Source organism: Bacillus rossius, chromosome 6 (assembly GCF_032445375.1).
Source record: "Bacillus rossius redtenbacheri isolate Brsri chromosome 6, Brsri_v3, whole genome shotgun sequence".
Lineage (NCBI taxonomy): Eukaryota > Metazoa > Arthropoda > Insecta > Phasmatodea > Bacillidae > Bacillus > Bacillus rossius.
Window position 1 is genome coordinate 20,109,321 of NC_086334.1, and position 22,502 is coordinate 20,131,822.

Sequence of the window (22,502 nt, forward strand, 5' to 3'; positions counted from 1 at the left end):
ACCAGGACCTGGTCCACTCTCGGCTTAAGTGGGCCCTTATGTGTCCCACATAACACTGGGCTTGCTGTAAGTGGTCTGCACGTAGCCTCTCTGCTTGGAACAGTTTGTAAATGGCCTTTCAATATCGTTTAAAATATATTTACTTAATCCAATATTTAAAGTGCACTCGAGCTTCTAGAACTCAGTACATTCAATCAGCTTGGTTGAATCCAGCACGGCCGAGTGCACAGCGACCCTGTGGACGGCGAGGGACGCAGGCGTGAGCAGGGTGACGTGCAGGGTGACGTGTGGGGTGACGTGCGGGGTGACGTGTGGGGTGACGTGTGGGTTGCAGGGCGGCGAGCTCGGGCTCTGGTTGCCGCTGCGTGGATTCTCAGCGCCATCTTCTCCATCCCCATCATAATACTCTATGAAGAGAAGTACGTGCAAGGTGAGTGCAAATGTCCGCCGTGGTTTCGCCACTTGTTCACGAACTAGCTACTAGGGTTTTTTTTTTTTTTTTTTTTCCATTTATGAAGTTATTATGTATGTGTGAAGTAAAATCTCGATACAGTAACTTATTTTCAAAAATGGAACATTATTTTGAATTACTTAAATAATAAAACATTTAAAGTTAAAGTGGTTCAAGTGGTATTTAAGTTTAGTGATGTTTGATAGGGTTCTTCCCATTAAGTGTGCTTTAGGCAGAAGCTTTTCCACTCTTGGTTGTGGAATGATTTTTTTTTTCTCTCCTTGGGCTTTATGTCGTGTTGGCAGCAAAGTAACCGCAACAACACAGTTCATGGAACTAATGGGGAAGCTAGACACCATTCCAGCATTTGTGTGCAGCGATCTGGGAAAACTGGAAAACCGCAATCAGGAGAGCCGAACCAGAATTCTAATCCGGGTTGTCTGGAATGAGTCCACGTGTCACACCATTCCATTTGTGGGACCATCTCTGCATTTTGTGCTTTGTCTGGTGTTGGCCAGCCGTGGGAGAAACTCATCATGACCAATTACTAGAGACAAGTCCAATTTCATTTTTGAAACAGATTTTGGTGTTATTGTTTTTATTTTTATAAATACTGTTTTGTAATACTTTCTCCACAAAAATAAAGTATTTATGTGCCTCATTTTTCAATAAAATAAATTGTAATAAATTTATCTGAAACAGATACATTCAGGATAATAAAAATAAATTGCAAAAATTTGTGGTTCAAAAGTTTAAAAAATGCACAATTATTAAAACACATTAAATAAATTTTTTTCTTGATCTATGCACATTGGTACATTTTTGTCCGGAAATAATGACGTTCCTTGAATTTCATACGTTAAAAGATTATTTTTGCAATTTGAATTCAGTTTTGTTTAAGTGCTGCTTAATCCCATGATATAACTTGCATTTCAGTTCTTTAAGTGTATTAACTAACATTTGGGTGTTTTGCGGTGTATTGAAATGTGTTTTGGTGTTATTTCGGTTTTATCACAATTCACCATATAATCTTGTCCCAACCATTTAACCTATCTTATATCTAGGTAGGTCGGACCAGAAAATATAAGCATAAGCTAATGAGGAAAACCTTGCCATAGTCGTGTTGTGTTGCAATTATGTAATGCTTGTGTGTAGCAACAGCCGTTGGGCTGGGCGAAAATAGCTATTCTACAGGATGATGAGTCAGAATTTATTTTATTATTTTTTTTTTTTGTGATTCACCAATGTCGCCACCCACCTGGCTACCGACAAGCACCTGATAGTGTGGAAGGAACTTGGGACGAGTGTCCAGAGCTGTGACGTGTGACACGAAGGCAGGAGAGGGGGGACCGGAGACCGAGCGGGCGGAATGTGGGCTGACGCAGGCAAGCTGCAGTGCTGGATCGACTTCCCCGAGCCGTGGCAGTGGCAGCTGTACATGACCAGCGTGGCGGTGGCCCTGTTCATCGTGCCGGCCATCATCATCTCCGCCTGCTACACCATCATCGTGCTGACCATCTGGAGCAAGAGCAAGGTGCTGACGCCCACCGGCCGCCCCCGCTTCTCCACCCGCAGTACGTAGCCTGGTTGCGCGCCTCTGTGCCTCTCTGTCCCGGGCGCTGGGAGCCAGTTAGCCGTGTGGCTGGTTAGCTTTGTTTGGCCACCTGGGACATCAACACTTTTTTAAGATGGTCTTGTATGTGTTGCGAGCACAATGTTTATTGTCGGACATTCGACACTCTTTAAGTTATACAGGCCACACCTGTCCTTTATCTGGAATACAATTGTTTTGCGCTGCACATGATTGCAGACTATTCTGATGTGTATTTTGTGATATATGTCTCGAAAGAACTAATTACAAGCACTCTACGTAATATACAAGAACCATAAAATTTTGAAAATAAGTTTTGTAGAAAATGGTGATAAATGTCAGTCTGTCTCGGTAAAAACTGCACAGATTACTAGTATTAATGTAACGTAATGTAATGAATAATTATTTACTATTCAAAAATGAAGTAATAATAAACAGATTAATGATGGAGTCTATCTTTAGGTGAGGTGATGTACGTGGACAGAGTAAAATTTATTTTGTTTTTCCTGCTAAGATATCAAAAAAACAGTTATCGGAACGTAAACTGGTACTCTTGTGTGTTTAGACAATCTCCGCTCCACCCGGAGACCTTCGGATGACCAGGATTCTCGCAGAGCCAGCTCTCGTGGAATCATTCCTCGAGCCAAGATCAAGACAGTCAAGATGACGTTCGTCATTGTGTTCGGTGAGGTGGAATATCAATACTGCATTTTGCTAACTTAACTATGCAGAAAATTTTCTTGAGGGTTTTACTGAAGGTAATGCAAGTTGGTTTACATAAAATGTTTCAACATACACAAAATATTTTGCTTGGAGAATAGAAGGTTAAGTCTTTTATGGTCATGATGTTGGTGTGCATAAATTTTTAATAAATAAAAAGTTATGACTGGAAATATGCTAAACCATCTTGCATCTTCATGTGTCCTGGATTCAAAGCAATGTTCTGGGTGCCACAGACAAGGGTGCAGAAACACGGACATCTTGCCCTTACCGGGCCATCAGGACGTTCCAATGTATGTGCAACCAAAAGACGAGCTCGGAGTCCACTGGTTGCTGTGCACGCTCACTGAGACTCCAGCCCACGGGTATCGTTACCATGCCTGGTGGCTAACGTAGGCGCCCATCCCCGGTCTCAGGGGTATACACGACAGTGCCAAACCACTGGGTAGGGAGATGCACGGGGTGGATGAAAAACCTATAGGTTAGATGTGAAAACAACGGGGTAATTCTCGAAGAAAAAATAACTTAAAAGCAGTCTTTTATTTGTATATAGTAGTGTATTTTAGACACTTATTTGAATAGATACCTGTGCTAGTTTCTGTCTAGTTAAAACCATCTCACTCAGATGTGATTAGTGTCTTTCCACAAGTTCACGCATGGGCACGACGAGGATGTGACAACTGCAAATGTTTCACTTGTTGCAACTTCTCCCCCCTTGCAGCTATCACAATCGATTCCCAGCGAGGTCAGACCAGGATTTTTCACAAGTGCAGTGTGGTGGTGGGGTGTACTCGCTCACGAGCGCCTCCGGTCGTGCGTTGTCGCAGTGTTCATCTTGTGCTGGAGCCCGTACATCGTGTTCGACCTGCTGCAAGTGTACGGCCACGTGCCGACGACGCAGACCAACATCGCCATGGCAACCTTCATCCAGAGCCTGGCGCCCCTCAACTCCGCAGCCAACCCGGTCATCTACTGCCTCTTCTCCACCCACATCTGCCGCACGCTGAGGTACCGTGCGACCACGTTCGTGTTAGAGATTACCATTTGTCATACTGAAACCACAAAGCCATCGGAGGGGTGTGCAGGAGGGGGAGGGGGAGGGCGGGGCAAACCCCCAGGGCCTAGCACCAAGGTGGGCCAGCGTGAGTACACTCTGATAGCACAAAAATTACAATTATATTGCTTATAAAATTCATCAGAAACCTTAAAAGCCAGGAAGTTATTTTTCGTTCACGTTTACAAATGTAGCCACAATAACTTCTAGTGTTTAGTTTTTTTTTTTTTTTGTGAGGTTTGAACAATTGTATATTGTTTTCCTCGATGGCCCTGGCAAAACCACAGCCTTGGTAATGCTGTCTCAAACATATGTCAGTTGTACTCAGTTTTTCATGAGCTTCCCTTGCTGTAAATCATAGCAATTTTAAATTATGTACATATTTTTTTCAAATCACACTAACCTGGAATATTCTTTTTGGGAGCTGAGCATCTTTTTTTTTGACTATCAGTTTAACTATCCAGGAAATGCATCCACAAATCATGACCACTCACTGGATTGCTGATCATAAAGCTTAATAGTTCAGCATGGCATTAATAAATTTTCACCTACAAAATCTTACACCCCCATCCACACTGAGAATTCCATAATATCTATGATGCAAGACCACAGTCACCCTGACACCAGATCCAATTTTTCTGGCATTCATTTAGGTGCACTTATAAAAAAAACACTTTGGAGTCAGTAGCGGATCCAATGGGGGCACCAGGGGAAAGTGCCCCCCCCCCCCCCCCCCCCCCCCACCACCGAAAAACCAGCTGTCTGCTACATTAATATTGCCGACAAAAATGATTGTTTCTGAAACCAATAAAATATTTTAATATAATTAATGAATTTCTTGTAGAATCATAAAATGTGGTGGTTGGATGTTATGTGTAGTGTGAGTAGATTAAATACAAATTTAGTAATTTTAAGACATTTTTTCTCTGGCTATTCTGAAATCCTAGTGCCCCCTCCGAGGTGAACCTCTCAATCCGCCACGGTTTGGAGTATTAACTTATTTTTTGTAGTGGTAACTGCAATAATGATACCAGGAAATGTGGTTTCCAATACTGAGAACGTATCAGATTTCAAAAGTCACAAGTACAAGGGTCATTCAATAAGTAATGAGACAAATAGATGTAGCTAAAAAACTGTTTATTTAATCAAAATTAAAATTTACCTATTTTTCAACATAATCCTCCTCCCTCTTCCAACACTTGCATTTGTCTCATCATTCTCTTAAGTTGCATATGCCCCTGGCATAAAATTCTTTTGGCTGCTTTCGGAGCCCAATTTGCACCTGAATCTTGACTTCTTCATTGGAGCCAAAATTTTTGCTGCGTATAGCTTCGTTAAGGGGACTAAAAATATGAGTCTGATGGGAAGATATCTGGACTGTAAGGAGGGTGTGAAAGAATCTCCCAGCCCAGTTTTTGAATGCATTCTTGTTATCCGTGCTGTATGTAGCCGTGCATTGTCGTGAAGCAAAATCACACCTTTTTTCAAAAGTCCACTACGTTTAGTACGAATTGCAGGCTTTAATTTATTTTCTAGCGTATCAGTGTAATACTGACTGTTGATTGTTTGTTGGTCTTCAAGAAAATTGCATAAAATAGGGCCTTGTGAGTACCAGAAAAGCGTAAGGATCAATTTTTCAGCAAATGGCTGGGTCTTAAATTTTTTCTGCGTTGGAAAACTTGTATGTTTCCACTCAAGGCTTTGTATCTTCGACTCAGGCTCGTAATAGTGAATCCATGTCTCATTGCCCGCTACAATTCTTTCAAAAAAAGCTTCTTTCTCAGTGGAGCAATCTTTCAACCGTTTACTGATTTGAAGCCTCATTTCTTTGTGGGTGTCCATAAGTTGTCTCGGCACTCAACTCGCACAGGTTTTCTTGTATTGCAGTTTATTTTCAATGATGTTATGGACAGTTCCAACACTTGCAGACACTTTTGCAGCTATAATTTTAACAGTGATTATGTATTCTGTGTTCTCGGATTATTACGTCAATGTGAGATTCAAAGGAGGAAGTGACAACTTCGACTGGTCGGCCACTTCGCTGCTCATCACAGAAACTTTTGTGACTACTTTTAAATTGTTCTAACCACTTGTAAATGTTCAAATGGTTTAAACAAATGTTCCCATACACTTTTAACATCCTTGCATGGATATCACTACCTTTAACACCTTCCGCGACTAAAAATTGAATCATGACATGTTGTTCTTCCATGGTGCAATTCTCAATCAGACTTGACATCTTGAACTGGTTATGTTTACAATATCTTATCAAACAGCTGATCAGAAGTCATTGCAAGGATGTCAACTTAAACTTTTGAAAGTTTCACATTTATTAAATACACAATTTTGAGCTACATCGATTTGTCTTTTTACTTATTGAATGACCCCCATACATATACTGATTTCAAAGCAGGCGGGAAATATTATTCTCCACTGTCATGGATGCGTGAGGATTGTAGTAGTGTTTAGCATTACAGTTTAGTATTTTTTACTTCACTGTCTGGTGTATGGACTTAGGTCAGCTGCTAAATTGGTTCCTTTTCAAAGGTTGTAAAGTATTTTTTGATGACTTATTATGTAAGCGAATGAATGAAAAGTTGATATGAACATCTAATGATTCTCCGATGGTTTTTGTGTTGGACTTCAGCATAACAGCGTTAATGTGGGCTGTCCCCAGGAAAGTGCCGCCCTTCAGCTGGGTCGCCATGGGATTGTCCCTGTGCTTCCCCAGCATGCAGTCCCGGGACGGACGCTGCTTGCGCTACGGGACGGACACCAGCTCCACGGTGACGGAAACGCTGACCCAGCAGTCGTCCCGGCGCTCCGCATCCAACAGCACGTCTTTGCGCCACGTGCTGGTGCGAGCCCCTAAAGACACCACGCCTCGGCACGCCAACATCGCCATGTCCGTCGTGTAGCAACCACACCAAAGATACTGCTTGGGCACAACCAAGTCACAAGTTCATCAATGCTAAAAGATATTTGTAAAAACTTCCTCGAAATGACATTCCTACGTTACATGCCACACAACTTAAAATATTAAGTTTAGTGAACGGCTGCGTTTATCAAGTTAAGGTGACAGTGACAGTACACCAGTATTATTTTAGCTGTTGCATTTCCATGCAGGCGTGTACTCACTGTACCTAATAGCTGGTTGTCTTTGAAATACCAAATGTAAAGTTACTCATTGTTAAGTGTAGCTGAAGTTGATGAAATGATACAACTAATCTCACAGCATCTCACAGATGAGCGTACGTACATAATCTCAAGTTGTCACGGACCAAGGCCGGGGCCCAATTTGGATAACCTACAGTGTGTGCAGTGTGCTGACCACGCTAACAGCGTAAAAGCTTCAAGAAAGCATTTTGCCCGAACAACACTAGTACAGACCATGTACAGTTGCTGCTATTTATTAATGTTGCTGTTAAAGGCGATCAGGCCCTGCTGTCTTGGATTTTTCTTAAGTTCAATTTTTTTGAGTTATTTATTCAAAGTTCAGGCATGACAGGGCATAAAAAAATACTTTGCCTATATAACTTATTGTATCCTGATGGTTACAAACACGTTACAGCCTGATACTGCTAAAATAAAAATTACTGATTACTTTGCAGAGCATAGTGATTACATCAGTCCACAATTATTGAAATGAATACTGTATTTACCTGAATAAAATATGCACAAGTAGTCGTATAATGTGTGTTGATAGAGCATTGTGCACGACGTATTCAAAACTAGACAATGCCGCATGAAAACACTGCGTAGCACAAGTTTTGTCACACTCCAAGGTTGGTGAACCTGCTATTGCTTAATGGACGATGAACATCTTACACATGGTTTGTGAGTGTGTTTGTGAGTAAGATGTTGCTATGTTACAGAAGGTACAAGGTTTTGATCATTTATGGTTGCTGAAAAACCAAAAATGCTCAGGAAATGGGAAATTTTGCTGTGGGAAAAGAAGTATGTTGTCAGGGAAAGTTTTATAAGTGACTGGAAAGAGGAAAAAAAAAGGAGGGGGGGGGGGGGGGGGGATTTTTTTGAGTGACATTGGTATTGCAATTATTAATTTTATTTGAAGGGTAAGAATTTGTGTGTGTGTGTTTCTTCAACAATTTTACAATTTATTTAATTTACTATCCTTGTAATATAGCATTAATTTTGATAATTTGTGACAAGATATATTAATGTAGCTTCACTACAGTAAAAAAAATCAGCTGCGGACATAGTCTTTTTAGATCCTTCTTAAATACGGTAAGTGCACAAAGCTAGGCCCCTTGTCATGTGACACAATATTGTAAAAACCAAGATAGCAGGGCCTGAGTGAAACCTCTTCATAATGCCAACTTGATTTGGGACCTGAATAGGCTTAAATCAAATGTAAAAACTGTACTTAAATGTGTAAAGTAAATACAATATATAACTGCATTTCTCATGTGAATATTGTGTGTAAATAAATGTATAGAAGTCCATAAAAATTGTTTTATTTTATAGGTATCACTTTTATTTCATTCTTATACAATTTTATGGTCATTGGAGGTTCTAAAATAATTTTAAGTAGTTTGAAATGTATTAAACACTTTAAATAACTAAACATGATTAATTTTGAATTTTGGTGTTATTTCAATAAATAAAAATGTTTTGAAATCAAACATATAAAGTGTTTTAGCACATTCACGCACATTATATACCTTAAAAAAAAAAAAAAAAAAAAAAAAAAAAAAAAAAAAAAAATGCTAACAAAATATATTTAAAGTACACCTACTGTTACGATACACTAGCTGGTAAAATGTCTGGGTGAAAATACATTTACTTAAGATACCAAGCTATGAAACTTGGTCTTTTTAACATAAACCATTATATTTACATGTTTTTTGGTTTAAGTTTGACTTTTTCACTTTCCAAATGTTTTTTTAGTGTATCCATTCTTTCATGTTCTAACAGGCAATTATAGAAATTTTCCATGAGAATACTAATCCTAAAGGTGTAAAGTTCTAACGCAACACAGTATTTACACATGGACAGTTATTGCGATAAGCACTTGTTATTGTAGCCTGGCTACAACGGACATAAACTTAATCCCATTCCTTTGTTTATAGCCCCTGGGAAATAAATGTTTCTGTAGTAGGTAGTGTGCAATCATAAGAAAAAAAAACCCATATATAAAAAATAAAATCTATAATAGCTTAGATACCTCGAAATTAACACAAATAAATTTTATCTCCTTTGCACTGTCATGTCTATAGCAGAACTCCATTGTGGGAACATTAGAAATAAGAGAAAATAATATTTGGCACAATCTAGTCAACACATGCAATTCCTTATTTATTAAATAAAGTTCTCAAATGAAAACATTGTGGCTAGAAGGGCATTCCGTGTAATGATTAGCCAAAAAACGTATCCCGGTTTTAGCATTGACGTATTAAGCAACAGTTAAACCCAGAGAAAACTTTACTTAATATTAACCTGGGCTTGTGTAATGTTCCTGGCATGAGAGGGAGGGGGGGGGGGGGGGGGGGGGAGAGACAAAGGAGGAAAAAACCTTTCGTAAGGATATATTGATTCAGAAAATTTTGAGGGGCATGTAGCTAGAAAAAAAAAACCAAATGAAAACCAAATTGTAGGTACAGTTTGAAAATATAACTTGCACGATACACAGCACTCATATCTGGATACCTATAGAATTATTGAGCAGTTCTCGAGTAGACTAGGATTCGGTACAAACGTAACAATTGATGTGATGATTTTATTTTTTCCCTTAAGTCTTCTAGTTTAACACATTATTTAATAGTATAAAACTAAAATATATAAACTGCACATTCAAAGAAAACTAGCATTTCACAGGGAAAATTTATGTTTTTCTTTATCCCTTCTCCCCATTGATAAACAAATACTATAGTGTGTTTTCTACGAATGTAGCGAAAACATGGTAAAACATAACACACAGGAGACCTTCTTTGAAAATTATTAATAAACTTAGGTGTATACAGTGTGACAACTTTCGATTTACTTTTTTGTCACTTGGTAGATTACATAATATTACCAAGTGACATAATACAATACAATTTGAGGTATATTTAGTGATATTTAGATAAATTTATGTGCCACTATTAATGTAATTCTAGCCCATGTGATTACTATAGGTCAGTTCAAGTTTTTTTTAGAATGTATACTAATCAATTTCCACGATTACTATATCAATTCTTTATGATCTCAATCAGTGGATTCCAAACTTCTAAAAGCGGTACTAGGTTTGGAACAAAATTACAATTTCATTTTTTTTAATCAAATTCTTTATTTAAAAAATATACAATCCTGCACTATTTGACCAATAATGCTCTGAATATTTAAACAAGTGTCTTATTTAAAAGTTTCTTATTTAAACATCACAAATTTTTTTGTAGATTCCCTGCTGGCAGGCAAAATTACTCTCCCAAATATGCACAGCAGTTGGACTTCTCAGTGCCCGCATGTGGCACACGCAAAGAGAGAGACAGAGTGATCACATGCACCCTGAACACATGAAACACACACACAGTACGTGGCAAACAGCAGATCTGAAAGAGAGAGTTGTATGTGAAAACCTATCATCAGGAGCAGAATCACTACAGTCTGATGTATGCAGAAATAACACATCCCCCCCTTTCCCTGGAAAATGAGTGCAAATGTATTTCCATGACAGATTGCTACGAGCCACGATGGTTGCTATCTCAGTTACATTTTTCTAAACTTTTTTTTTAAAACCTCACAACCAAGCCTAGTTAGAATTAATGTAAGGCATGTTAGAAAACCACGCTCTGAAGTTCAATGCAAAATTTTGGGAAAAACCAAACTATAGGGAATTTTATAATTTTGACAAATAGGGCACAACCACCTCCATAAGTAACACCCTAAATTGTTCGAGAAAAATAAAAATAATACTTTTTTTTTCATAGAAATTATTAAAAACAAAATAATATTTTCAATAAGTGTGTATGTGAAGTGTGCTTCCTGACTACCATAAGAAAACCCATTTACAGTATTAATGATGTATCTAAATACAATTCAAGTATATTTATGTAAATGTCTTGAAAAAAACTTGGACACAAAAAATTGTAAAATAAAAGTACAGTGTAAAAAATGTATGCGCTAATTTTTTCAAAATATGCCTCAAGCACATTTCCTTACTAAGAAACATAAACTTTGAGTTACCAACTAAAAAGAAAGATTATTTAACCTGTTGGTGTAATTCCGGAAACTTGTTTACTAAATACATGTCTACCATGAATCACTATTGCCACTGGCACATCCTGGTACACGTGAGGTGAACTAGTCCTGAAAGTTTCTAGTCTTTCTCACCAGAGCTACTGCTGAGTACTGACTTGTGGGATTATATAATATAGACACTGGCTGAACACGGGCATCTGAAATATTTCTGCGCGATAATAATCATTGTACAATTTTAATTGGACTCTGGCAAATAGGCTATTAAAGGTAAGCTTATCATTTTTTTGTTTGGTTGTATTAATTTGTCAATTTAATTTAATGTTACGCAAGTGCTGTGGCCATTGTGCCCGCAATGTAATTAAAAAATCGTACATATGAAAAAGAGCCCTACTTAAAATCATACTCAAATTCATTGGAGTTGTTACAATTGAACAGGGTTACATTGAGGGGTGGGTGTACGGGGAACTGCTACATAAATAAAAGATAAATAATAAGAAAACACAAATGGTAAAAGCTTCTTTTTTTTGTGTTGCAAATTTTAAAACACAAAGTTAGGCTGTCACATTTCTAAAAGAAATATCAGTTGTGTGGCCAGTGAATTGTGCACGTGACAATTTAAATTTCATAGCATAGCATGAATCATAAGGGTGTTGAGTTTTACAATCTAACATGGAAGTACAGTACAATGAATACAAATCTACACACAAAGAAACTGCAGAGATAAGAAAACACAACAAAGAAACTGCAAAATTAAATAATAAAATGGAAATGACCAGAAGCTACAATAATATGGAAAACCATAACACCAGTGTATTGATGCCAATCTTGTTTTACGCATTCATTGACAATCATTGCAAATGGCGTACAGGAACTACCTGAATATTTGCAAGATTTTATTTTTTTATGGCAGATATAACTTTCAATACTTACTTGACATCAACATTAATTACCAAGTACTCTTATTAAAAGCCTTCATCCAAACATTGTCACAGTAATTCAGTAATTCCAAGTCTTTTTATCAAAAGTAAGAACATCTTCGTATAGCACACATAAAAAAATACTTCTAATATTTGCAGTTATTAATCCATTTTCATGGTAAAACGTTGATAATGATTGCACTTGTAAAATGCTTCCAATTTGCTGATAGACTTGCAGAGCTTCAACAATTACACTTTAAAACTTTGATACAGGAAGCACTTGAAACACGCACATTATAGTCTGCACAGTACGTAGACTCAGACGATAGTATAACCACTGAATTGTACATTAGATCACAATCCTGCCAATTATTGAAGTATTTCATAGCATTAGCTAGCATTTGCACAATTTGAGACAGTAGAATTCATCGCTTGTGTTTGTCTATCACACTACAATTTAAAGAAAAATATTCTCTGCAATTTCTCTGCAACTTATAAAATAACAGAAACCAAAAACAAAACTTTTTACAGTGCAAAACCATAAAGCCCATTCCTCGGGATTTTTAATAAACACCAATATTATTCACTTTAGGGGGAAAAATATCATACATGTTATCTCTAAATACATGCCAACCATATACCTGCAAAATGGTAAGAATTTTTTTTTCTGTAATTTAAATCACCTAGGATTAGGGATGGGGCGACCGAATCCAATATCCGCCGAATCCGCCGAATCCTAGGGATTCGAAGATTCGGCGGGTCTGATATAGGATTCGTCAAAGGATTCGGTTTTTTACTATTTACGGAAAAAAAATACAGTAAAACTCGCTTACGAGGTTCCGCATGGTAGGTTTTTCCGTATAAAGCGTTTAAATTGCCCGAGGTCTCATTATTTACGCCATTAAATGTGTGATATAAAGTCCGTTAAAATTTTTTCTGAAACTTCCTGTCTCGAATAATGGCGCACGTAAATATTAAGAAAAGACAAATGAACAACAACATACGAAGAAATATGGGTGATGTACCATAACTACAGTACAAACCCAATAGTTATTTTAAGATAATTACCATAATAAGAACTAAAGATTCTTTGTAGAATACCATAATTACTTCAGAAGCATGATAGCTACCATATTTGCACTATAGTTACCGTAACAACCGAGATGTATATTTACCGTGATAGTAATGTATTATTTATTTATGACATATTGAATTAAAGAACATTGTTAAAAAAAAAAAAAAGGATGTTAAACTTTGATATGTACGGTTGGCACGTGTTGCTAAGAAATAATGCGATGTGAAAGAATGCAGTACTACTACGAAAAGTGAAAATGGTACTCGTGGATTTTTAGGTTATGGCAGTCTCTTTCGTTTTTCAGTAATATCGGCCAAAAATTAACAAGCGTACTGTATCGGAAGTCGGCAGAAATGCCGATTCAACTAAATATTGGCAAAATCGGCTTCTTCAATACAGCTCTACATTTAATGACATGAGTAAACATATTTCAGACTTAAGGATATTGAAAAAGACTTTAATTTCCATGTAGGTTTATGTGTGTATGTTTTTTTTTGCAAGTGTAATTTGAATGAAGTAAAATGCTTTTATTTTATTACTTTCAATTGATTAAACTTTAATGACCAGTTAGAGATATTTATGACACTAATTTTGAGGTTAAGCAATTTTACTAAAGCATTCCAGCCAAGCAGGTTGCCAGCGAGAGACACTTCTCTTCTGCTGGAAACACTATCTTCAATCGTAGAGCTAATTTAACTCCTGAACGTGCAGAACAAATTATTGTTCTGCATGATAGATTAAAGAACAGAATTTAATAAGACTCTGTGAAAATCTCTCTCAGAATTATTGTGCTGAAAAGTGGAAATGCTGAAACAATGTGAATGTACTTTTCAAACAACATGATTTTTGGTGCTAAGTTTGTTGAAGCTCAGTAAGGACTCCAGAAAAATTGGCAAGGATGAAATTTTCCCAAAGATATGTTACATTTACACAAACATATACTGGGTTATGTTAGTTGGATGATATCAGTTACTAATGAACCAATGGAAACAGGTAAGATTCAATGGAAAAAAAATGTTATTTTTTTCTAGCAGTCCAAAATGTAAACACACACTGTAAATAGTTACCCAAAATTAATAAGCCCACTTCATTTTAATACTTTATTCAAACATTATACTAAGTTTAAGATAAAAATAATTTCCCAAAAGTGTAACTGTACCACAAAAGCTCGAGCTCGGCTCAAAGTAAAATTCTTAGGCTCGCAGACCTCTAGCTTATTTATAGAAAAAATCCTAACAGCTAATCTGTACGAAAACTGAAATTTCTCAAAAAAAAATTTTTGTCTTTATATACACTTAGGCTATACCAGAAATGTACCAAACTACATGTGATAAAGTCAAGGGACTTTTAGTGCAAGCAGAATACATCTCACTTAACATTAGATACGTGGACATCATCTGTTAAAAGATTAGGGTTTGGGTTCGAGATTCGGCAATTCCAGTCGAGGATTTGAGTTAGGATTCGGATTCGAGGAAATCAGGATTCGCCCCATCCCTACCTAGGATGTATCCTTTTAACCTGTAACGCAACTGACTACCCACTGAAAATGATAAGTAGAAATAAACACACATGTTTGTGCCTCTCAAAAAATCGATAATGTAATGAGTCAATTAGGTTGCACTCTGGTGCATTACAGAATGCACTACGTATATGGTTTCATGCTTGGCATGGGTGATACAGCACACAGAACCTACTTGTGAGATACAAAACTGACCTCTAAAAACTTGCTTTAAAACAATGAGAATTGATTATAAGGGTAGTGCAAGAGAGAAATATAAAAATGGAAAGGGGAGAGTCAAATATGTACCAAGAGAAAATGTAACGTCCACAAAGAGGAGAAATAGAAATAATGTATTTTAGCACAAAAAAAACAGCCTAATTTGCACGTCAGTTAGTTCAACTTAGCAAGACTCAAATGTGCACTCAATTCTAGCCAAGTATAGCTATACTGGCCGCTGTACGATGTCGAAATTGCTATGGAAAGCCAACTAAAAGAATGAATTAAGAAAATGAACCATGAAGAGTCCAATTCTTAATACAAAGATCAATAAATAATAGAACTGCCAAAATATATTTTAAAAATACATATGTATTTCAGTGACATTTCTAATCAATCATGATTGATTATAGATTTGTTTCATAACTACAGCTGCATCACACAAAACCATCACCAAGAACCATGAGTAGAGAATATTTCAGTTAAACATTAACTTCAAAAGAAATTATTCATTTTCAACCAATAGTTTGGCAAACTTGTGCAAGTTGCATACAAGCTAACTAGTATACACTGCATACAGGAAATTTGGGTAGCGAAAAAAACTTTTCACAGCACGTGATATCTTCAAAATTTTTCTTACAAATGTTATACAATATACGTATTTAAAATTTGGAATTAATTTTTTTTAACAAATTTATTCAGTTAATTCCACAAAGTTTATTTTGGTTAATTTTTATCAATAAAATAAATGGTAAAAAAAAATCAAAACTACTAGTATAACCGTTTTAACAACAAATGTATCAGTTATGTAAAAAAAAATTTTTAAGTCGAAACAAAAATCAATTTCAAACCATTCACGAAGTATGACTGCAAGTTTAAACACGAACAGATGTCTGTAGTCATTATGATGCATTTTTGGTGCAAAATAAAGAAAGTGTGTCTATGTACATTATGTTCTTCGTATTAGTTCATGTCACAATAACTTTTACTGATTATATATATATAGATGAAAATTCAATTCAAATATATACCACCCTTTAACGTTTATGGTGTCTTCATCCTCTTTATTAAAAATTCCTTATAAAATATTTTTTTTGGCATAGTAAGTCATAAATGCAAGCATAAAGTATTATTTATTTGTACGGTGATTTCCAGAACCAAAAAGAAAGTGTACAAAAAACACAAAGGAGAAGAAAAATAATTTTTTTTTTTCGAGGAAATGGCTTTGCCTTGAGAGTTATCGTCCAGGAAGAAGTAAAGCAACACCCAGTTCAGTGCCACACGCCTGGTGCTTTGCCGTGCAAGTAAGCCTAGCCCCACGACACGGACAACCAACCGGCAGACCGCAGGAATCTCACTTACCACGAGAGCCAGCCTGACGAGCCAGTTCCGAGCAAGAGGTCCACGACCTGAAACAACACCCGCCGACGGCAACACTAGTGGCCTGCCCACCGCGCGGCTGCAGTCACGCACTGACAACAGGTGTTGCACAGAAGCAGAGCTGCGTGGATCAATGAATTACAGCTTAACACACATTATATTTATTCGGTCATTACCACTTACTTAATAAATTAACGGAAAAATAGAAGTTGTCTGACATGTAAATTTTCTTATAAAGACGTTTTTAAACGTTATTTCTAGTGATGGGTCGATTCCGATTCCGGAATCGGTCGGTTCCACCGATTCCACTGGAATCGTGGGATTCAGAATACAATGGTTTTGGAATCGACCATGACCGATTCCTGCATTGTTTTTAAGTTTGCAAAATACATAATCTACGCAACGTAAGAAAATATTAAAATGCATGCAAATATAATTTTTAAAACTACATAATACAATCTTTTTTTACGGAACTGATTTACGAATTACGGTGATTAACGTATTTATTTACTTGCACCGCCATTTTCCCTACTGTACAAATGCAGTATCTACTTTCCCACTTTAAGCGAAAGCATTTTTAGGAAATTACGTTGCAGCAGCACTGCATTTAATAGCAAACCTTCAAAAATAATTAGACAAAACCATAAATGTTTAAAGAAAATTATGTAAATGTAAACGGCAAATAATGTAAACGTTAACTATTTGATCATGGCAGCTACATTTGCCATTGTAAACAATCTAATTTTTTTTTTGTGCTACCTGCCATGGTAAACCATACGGCCATGAACAAAATCTTTGGTGACGTGAACGTGAACATCTCTACACATTAAACTTTAAAGAATTAAAATGAAATAATTTTTGAATAAAATTTTACCCAAATTCACAGTGGATTATTGCAACCATATTAAAATAAGTTTAAAAGCAACATAACCAAATTGCTTTAAATCAGCGTTCTTGTGCGTGTTAAGCGATGCTCGTTTTACGTTAGATATATTTTGGAAAGGCAGTTGGCAAGTCTGAATTTCCAAACATTGCTGCGGAAACGTTCGTAAATTTTTATTACCAAACGGCAAACATAAACAATCTTTTGAAAGTAGTTGTGTTAGTTTAACAGAATTGTTTCCGATAAATTTCTGAAATGAATTAAATGTTAACACGCGATTATTTGAAGAGTTTAAATATTTTGTGTAAGAAAATCTCACCATAAAATGTGAAAATTTTGAGATGCTAAAAATTGCACAGAACTTTCTTACTCAAGAACCGAAAATTTATTTTCTCTTTACGATTGTGAGGAACTGCAAGACTGGATGGATTTATTCTTTTCACCAAGTGAGATAATTAAGTTCTAGATAATATATTAAAACGTAAGCATCTCTGACATTTTATTTTAGTGTGGTGCATATTTGTTTTATTTCCATCATAATGAGATAATAAAGTATTATTTTTACATTTCCCTTTTTTATTTTTTTTTCGCCATGGTCCCTTGAAATATGTATAAACGAGGTTATATTGACATTTTATTTGGATCATAATTTAGTTGTGCTTGAAAATAAAATTCTTAACCTAACCGTACAAACCCTCTTTTTTACAATTAATTAATTGAGTTGATAATGTAAGGTATCTAAAGTTTGTTAAGTTATAACATTATTTACAATTTAAGTCATTAGACATCTTTGATTATTGGCAGTGTTTGAACACGTGTTTCGTCTAACTATATGCAAGGTTAAAAGGCCAAATTGTGCTAGAAATACAAGGTAGCGTAACTTGATGGTAATGAACATACTTTTTAACATTATATAAGCTGTATATAATGTTAATTTCTGCACAGAAAATGAAACACAACATAATTACATTTTTAAAATCATAAACAACCTTTTTTTTCTTAGTATATTACTCTGTTAAACATTGTCAGATAAAAATTAAGGAATCGGAATCGGATTCGAAGAATCAACCCTTTAATTTAAGAATCGAAAATGGAATCGGAATCGGTATATTTTAGGAATCGGCCCAACACTAGTTATTTCTATATCTGATCGTCTGCGTCGCCGCGATGTAGGTATGTATCTTTTCCGTATAAAACGATGTATTTTAAAGTAGAAATCTAAAATTTAATTTCGGTCATTACCACTTATTTATTTAATTAACGGAAACACAAAGTTGTCCGACGTGTAATTTTTCTTTTAAAGACTTTTTAAACGTTATTTCCTTTATCTGATTGTTCCCGTTGCCACGGCGTACCGCTTATAAAAATGTAGCCAGCGCATCATTCATGATTGGTTATGTTGCTTCACGTATAGAGCGAGCACACGTAGTCGAATATTGATATCTCGCAGATTGGATGCAACGCACGCTCTCTGTCAGGTACCGAGTTAACTACATTTGATAGCCCGCATTCTTTCATGGCAAGTGTGTACTACGACAAATTAGTTCACGTCAGATTCAAGTGGCTTGCGTTCGCGTTAGAGTTTTGGTTTTTCTATTTAAAGTTGAAGAAAGGTTTATGTTTAAGGAATTATTAATATAGATTGTTTGGCGAGCTATTGTATACTCCACCTTTTTTTTAAATAAACGTACTTTCCATGAACGGGTTTTGTCTTTATGAATAACTTTACCTAACAAAAAAATTTTTTTTCCCTGCATAATCATCACAACTACTTTTCAAACTTGATTTTAGAATAAAATGTGCAACGATTATGCGAGAAAACACTGAATAAGCGCTTCAAAACTGCTGCCATCTCACAAAGGGTGACGTGCAATAAGCACCAATGGACTGAAAAAATAGGAAGACACTGAGACAGACACTATTTTTACTAATTAAAAAAAAATCTATCATGTGTCAATTATAACATACATATGGTATGTACACAGACAGATTTCTACAATACGAGCTACTTCCTGTAATGTACATGTGCATGCTTGCATCATTGCATCTGTCACCTATGTGAGAAATTTTCCCAGTGAAGCAGTGGTTATCAACTTCATTCCACATTCCTGATAACTGCCTAATTAGTTAAAACTGCAGTGCAGGCAATTACAATCCCTAATAGTATAAACATTAAGCCAAATTTTGTAAATAAAAATTACCTGAAAAATGTTTTAAAATACAAACATAACAGTTAAGTCGGTTTTACATCTATACTTTACTTAGCACTGAAAAAGAGAATCACATCTACGAACGGAAATATTTAATTTCACTTCAATTTGTAGATTCCCCCACTCCTCCCCTAATTAATTTTCATGCTAATACTTGACAATGTTAGGGTAAGATTAAAAAAAAAAAAAGCAAATTAAAATTTTTACAAGACTGCCACCATTTTTTAAAGAGAAAAGCAGTACTTTATAAAAGACTTGCAAAAGAACTTGAAAAAAGTAAGTAAATAGCATAGTCTCTCATGCTCTGGCATTACTTCAGAGAATGCTCATTCACTGAGTCAACTGTAGAGTGAGTGAGTGAGAGAAAGAATTATAACAAATGAAAAATAGTAAATTCACGAGAGATTACAAGAGAGCAAAAATCAAACATAAAAAAATAGTGTTTTTGTTTATAGAACACAAATAAATGAAATAATTCATGAGCATTACTCACCTCAAATATGCCCAGGCAATTCCAGTTATCAACCTTCCTCCCTGTGAGCAACTCTGTAACTAAAATCTCTCACAAAAAAAACACAAATACCACGTACAAGACATATAGACACAACTATATTGACTACATTTTTGTGGCATGTAAGCATAATAGTGTAACATACACTTCATAATATAACAATTTTAACAATACTTCTGTCACAGAGACGTATTAAAATATTTGGCATCATTGTAAAAAAAAAATAACTATCATATGATACAAAAGAAGCTATGGCTTTACAGCTACAAATTCTGTTATCTTAAATAACTGTTACTATAAACATTTACGATAGGAAGTTGCAACCTGATTCTAAATTGCTCTAAGAATCACAGCCATATTTCGTAAAGGCAAACAGTCTGCAAGAGTCAGGGACTTGCCGTGGCTGCTACGCCCCACACGTGCTGGTACGAACACTCCTGGTCACGACAAGACCCGCGCAGTTCGTACGGGCACAGCGGTCGTCCGGGGTCAATCTTACCAGCCCACTTGCTGTCGCTGGAAACAGATACAGTTTGTTCCTGCCAACTCTGGCCTGCTTTCTACCAGCAAAACTGAGATAGATGCCCATGGTTCCAACAGAACACGAACCAGCATGCAGACCAATTCTCCAATGTACACTCACGTGCATAGCCTTTCACTCTAACCCTACCTCTTACATGTCATTTCATTGTAAGGATGCAATATTCATCAAAAACTTGTATTTCAACATCCGAAAAACAAAGCTTTGTACAGCATAATGGCTCATATGAACACAAAAAGAAAAGTTAAAACTTGAAGTTCACGAAATACAAAGAAATTTGGCGATTTGTGCGAGAAAGAGGAAATTCATTCATAACAAATTTTAAAATTATGTATGTTTACTGGGTGTTGTAAACAGAAAACACAACATTATTGCCATAGTACCGTATTTACTCGCATATAGATCGCCATCGCATATAGGTCGCACCCATAATTTGAGGTCTACAACGGTTTTCGTTATGGATTCCGATAAATACTCACGCTAAGTGAATTCACGTCACGCGAGTTCGGCTATGCTAGCTGGCTGGCTGTTATTTTCGTTCAAAACATGGCGAAGGAACTTGTGTGGATCAGGTAGAAAACATTCGGCTATAAACGAAAGATATAAGAACAGTGCTATCCTAAAATGCTGTGACATGTTTTTGGAGTAGATAATCACAGCGACAGACCGACAGGATGCACTCCCGCCCTTGCCGTCAGAGATGTTTATTTTGACAGCTCAAGCAATTATCTTTTCCACGACCCTTCACAGCGTAAAAAAAAAAGAAAAAAAAACACGTTCAAATGCAGATGGAAAAGTAACTATGCAGTAAAATAAATATATTTACGGCCCTGCTAAATTTTTCTATTCAATAAAATTTGAGGTATTAGTGATTTTTCAGCAGAAACTGCTGTGTGACTAATAAACAAATTGTATCATAATAACTTAAACTTATAAAGTATTCATTAACGGCGAAGGACAGTCGTATAAGCCCATAAAAATATTTATTTTACCGATAATGGACTATACAATCTGGCTTTTGTCGCAAGCGGTGTGGGAGGGGAGGAGGATGCTGACAGTTTCTCACGCAGAAGGTTGAAATAAGGGAGGGAATGTGTTGAAATGTTAGTTGAAAAAGGGGGGGGAGGGTGTTTTTACATGGTTTGTGGCTCTGGGAGGGATGAGCCTTGAAGAATTAGCAGGGGATGGGAGAGGTAAGCGTCACGTCACGTATGACGTCAAGCCGCCAGCCTGGCCGGACGAATTTCTTATGCTCTCGCAGAAGCTACCACAGTGGTTTTTCATGCGATAGTGGATGCGCCGAGCTCGGCTAGACACTGCCGCGTGGACAGTCTAGAGGGGTGGTATCTATTTTTAGCCGCCTTTTGTATGCCTGCCTGCTTACAGTACAGCTCTCGCCAAGATAAACGTGAACACACAGCGCCCAACAAAGTGTAACAGACTTGTTTTTCAGCAGATTTTACTCAAATTTTCGACTTTCTCTGCTCAAATTTTTCACGGTTTCTCAAAAAACGGTCGTATAAACGGAATGGACGCATCAGAGGGGGGTCGCATCGGCGGGATTCTACTGTATTGCAAAAAAAAATTTTTTTAAATTTTAAAAAATTTTTCTTCACATATAGGTTGCACTTCATTTTTTCTCCATAAAATCTGGTAAAATTGCCGCGACCTATATGCGAGTAAATACGGTATTTCAGAATTTTCACATCAATCTGTTTTAAAGATATTTTAGGAGTTGCTTAGTTATTCAATAATTGTTTTGAATTGACATTTAAAATCTACTTCAACAGTTAATCATAATTTTACATACATCATTTTTTTGTTTGTTTTAAAATTTTTATTTTTATTTACAAGCAGTGGTAGTTTGATAAAGCTGTCCTACAGTGAGTGTGGTATGCAAGATGTGTTGATTAAACACCAAAAAAGCATTCAAAATTGTACCTATGTATTTTTCTTAAATTATTAAAATATTTTAGTGATCTTCGACTTCAACTTGAATTAAAAAAAGGTTTTCACACACCCCTAGTGTTTTATGTACAATTTCTCCTGACCCTTTCTTTATGTAGAAGTAATTTATTTGATTTTATAACATCTAGAAACATACACATTGTGTACATTCTGCCCTAGATTGTTGGTTTAATTTTATGAAGACTATATAAACAATCACAAGTAGATGTGGACAAATTTTTTTAAAGAGATCTTTGGGAATAAATTTAAAATATGTATCTTACGTTTAGATGCATTAGTTATGG

General features: G+C 36.2%; 2 protein-coding genes across 5 annotated transcripts in view; one reads left to right on the top strand and one right to left on the bottom strand.

Annotated features, from left to right (window-relative positions):
• LOC134532786 (cardioacceleratory peptide receptor-like) overlaps positions 1 to 8,288 on the top strand; it is a 429,388-nt gene extending 421,100 nt beyond the window's left edge. The window contains exons 7-11 of the mRNA XM_063369640.1: positions 335 to 430; positions 1,837 to 2,025; positions 2,608 to 2,727; positions 3,590 to 3,770; positions 6,494 to 8,288. Of these exons, the coding sequence (XP_063225710.1) occupies positions 335 to 430; positions 1,837 to 2,025; positions 2,608 to 2,727; positions 3,590 to 3,770; positions 6,494 to 6,734 (827 nt within the window). The 3' untranslated portion in view covers positions 6,735 to 8,288. The remainder of the gene's footprint in view (positions 1 to 334; positions 431 to 1,836; positions 2,026 to 2,607; positions 2,728 to 3,589; positions 3,771 to 6,493) is intronic.
• Positions 8,289 to 9,449: 1,161 nt separating this feature from the next.
• The window catches only part of LOC134532787 (uncharacterized), a 33,219-nt gene continuing 20,166 nt past the window's right edge, over positions 9,450 to 22,502 (bottom strand). For 2 of the 4 annotated variants that reach the window (XM_063369641.1, XM_063369643.1), the window contains exons 8-9: positions 19,692 to 20,225; positions 9,451 to 16,134 (exon numbers count right to left, since the gene is read on the bottom strand). In XM_063369641.1, the coding sequence (XP_063225711.1) occupies positions 20,096 to 20,225 (130 nt within the window). In that variant the 3' untranslated portion in view covers positions 9,451 to 16,134; positions 19,692 to 20,095. Of the gene's footprint in view, positions 16,135 to 19,691; positions 20,226 to 22,502 lie in introns of all 4 variants that reach the window. The other 2 variants (XM_063369644.1, XM_063369642.1) reach the window with 2 other exon arrangements.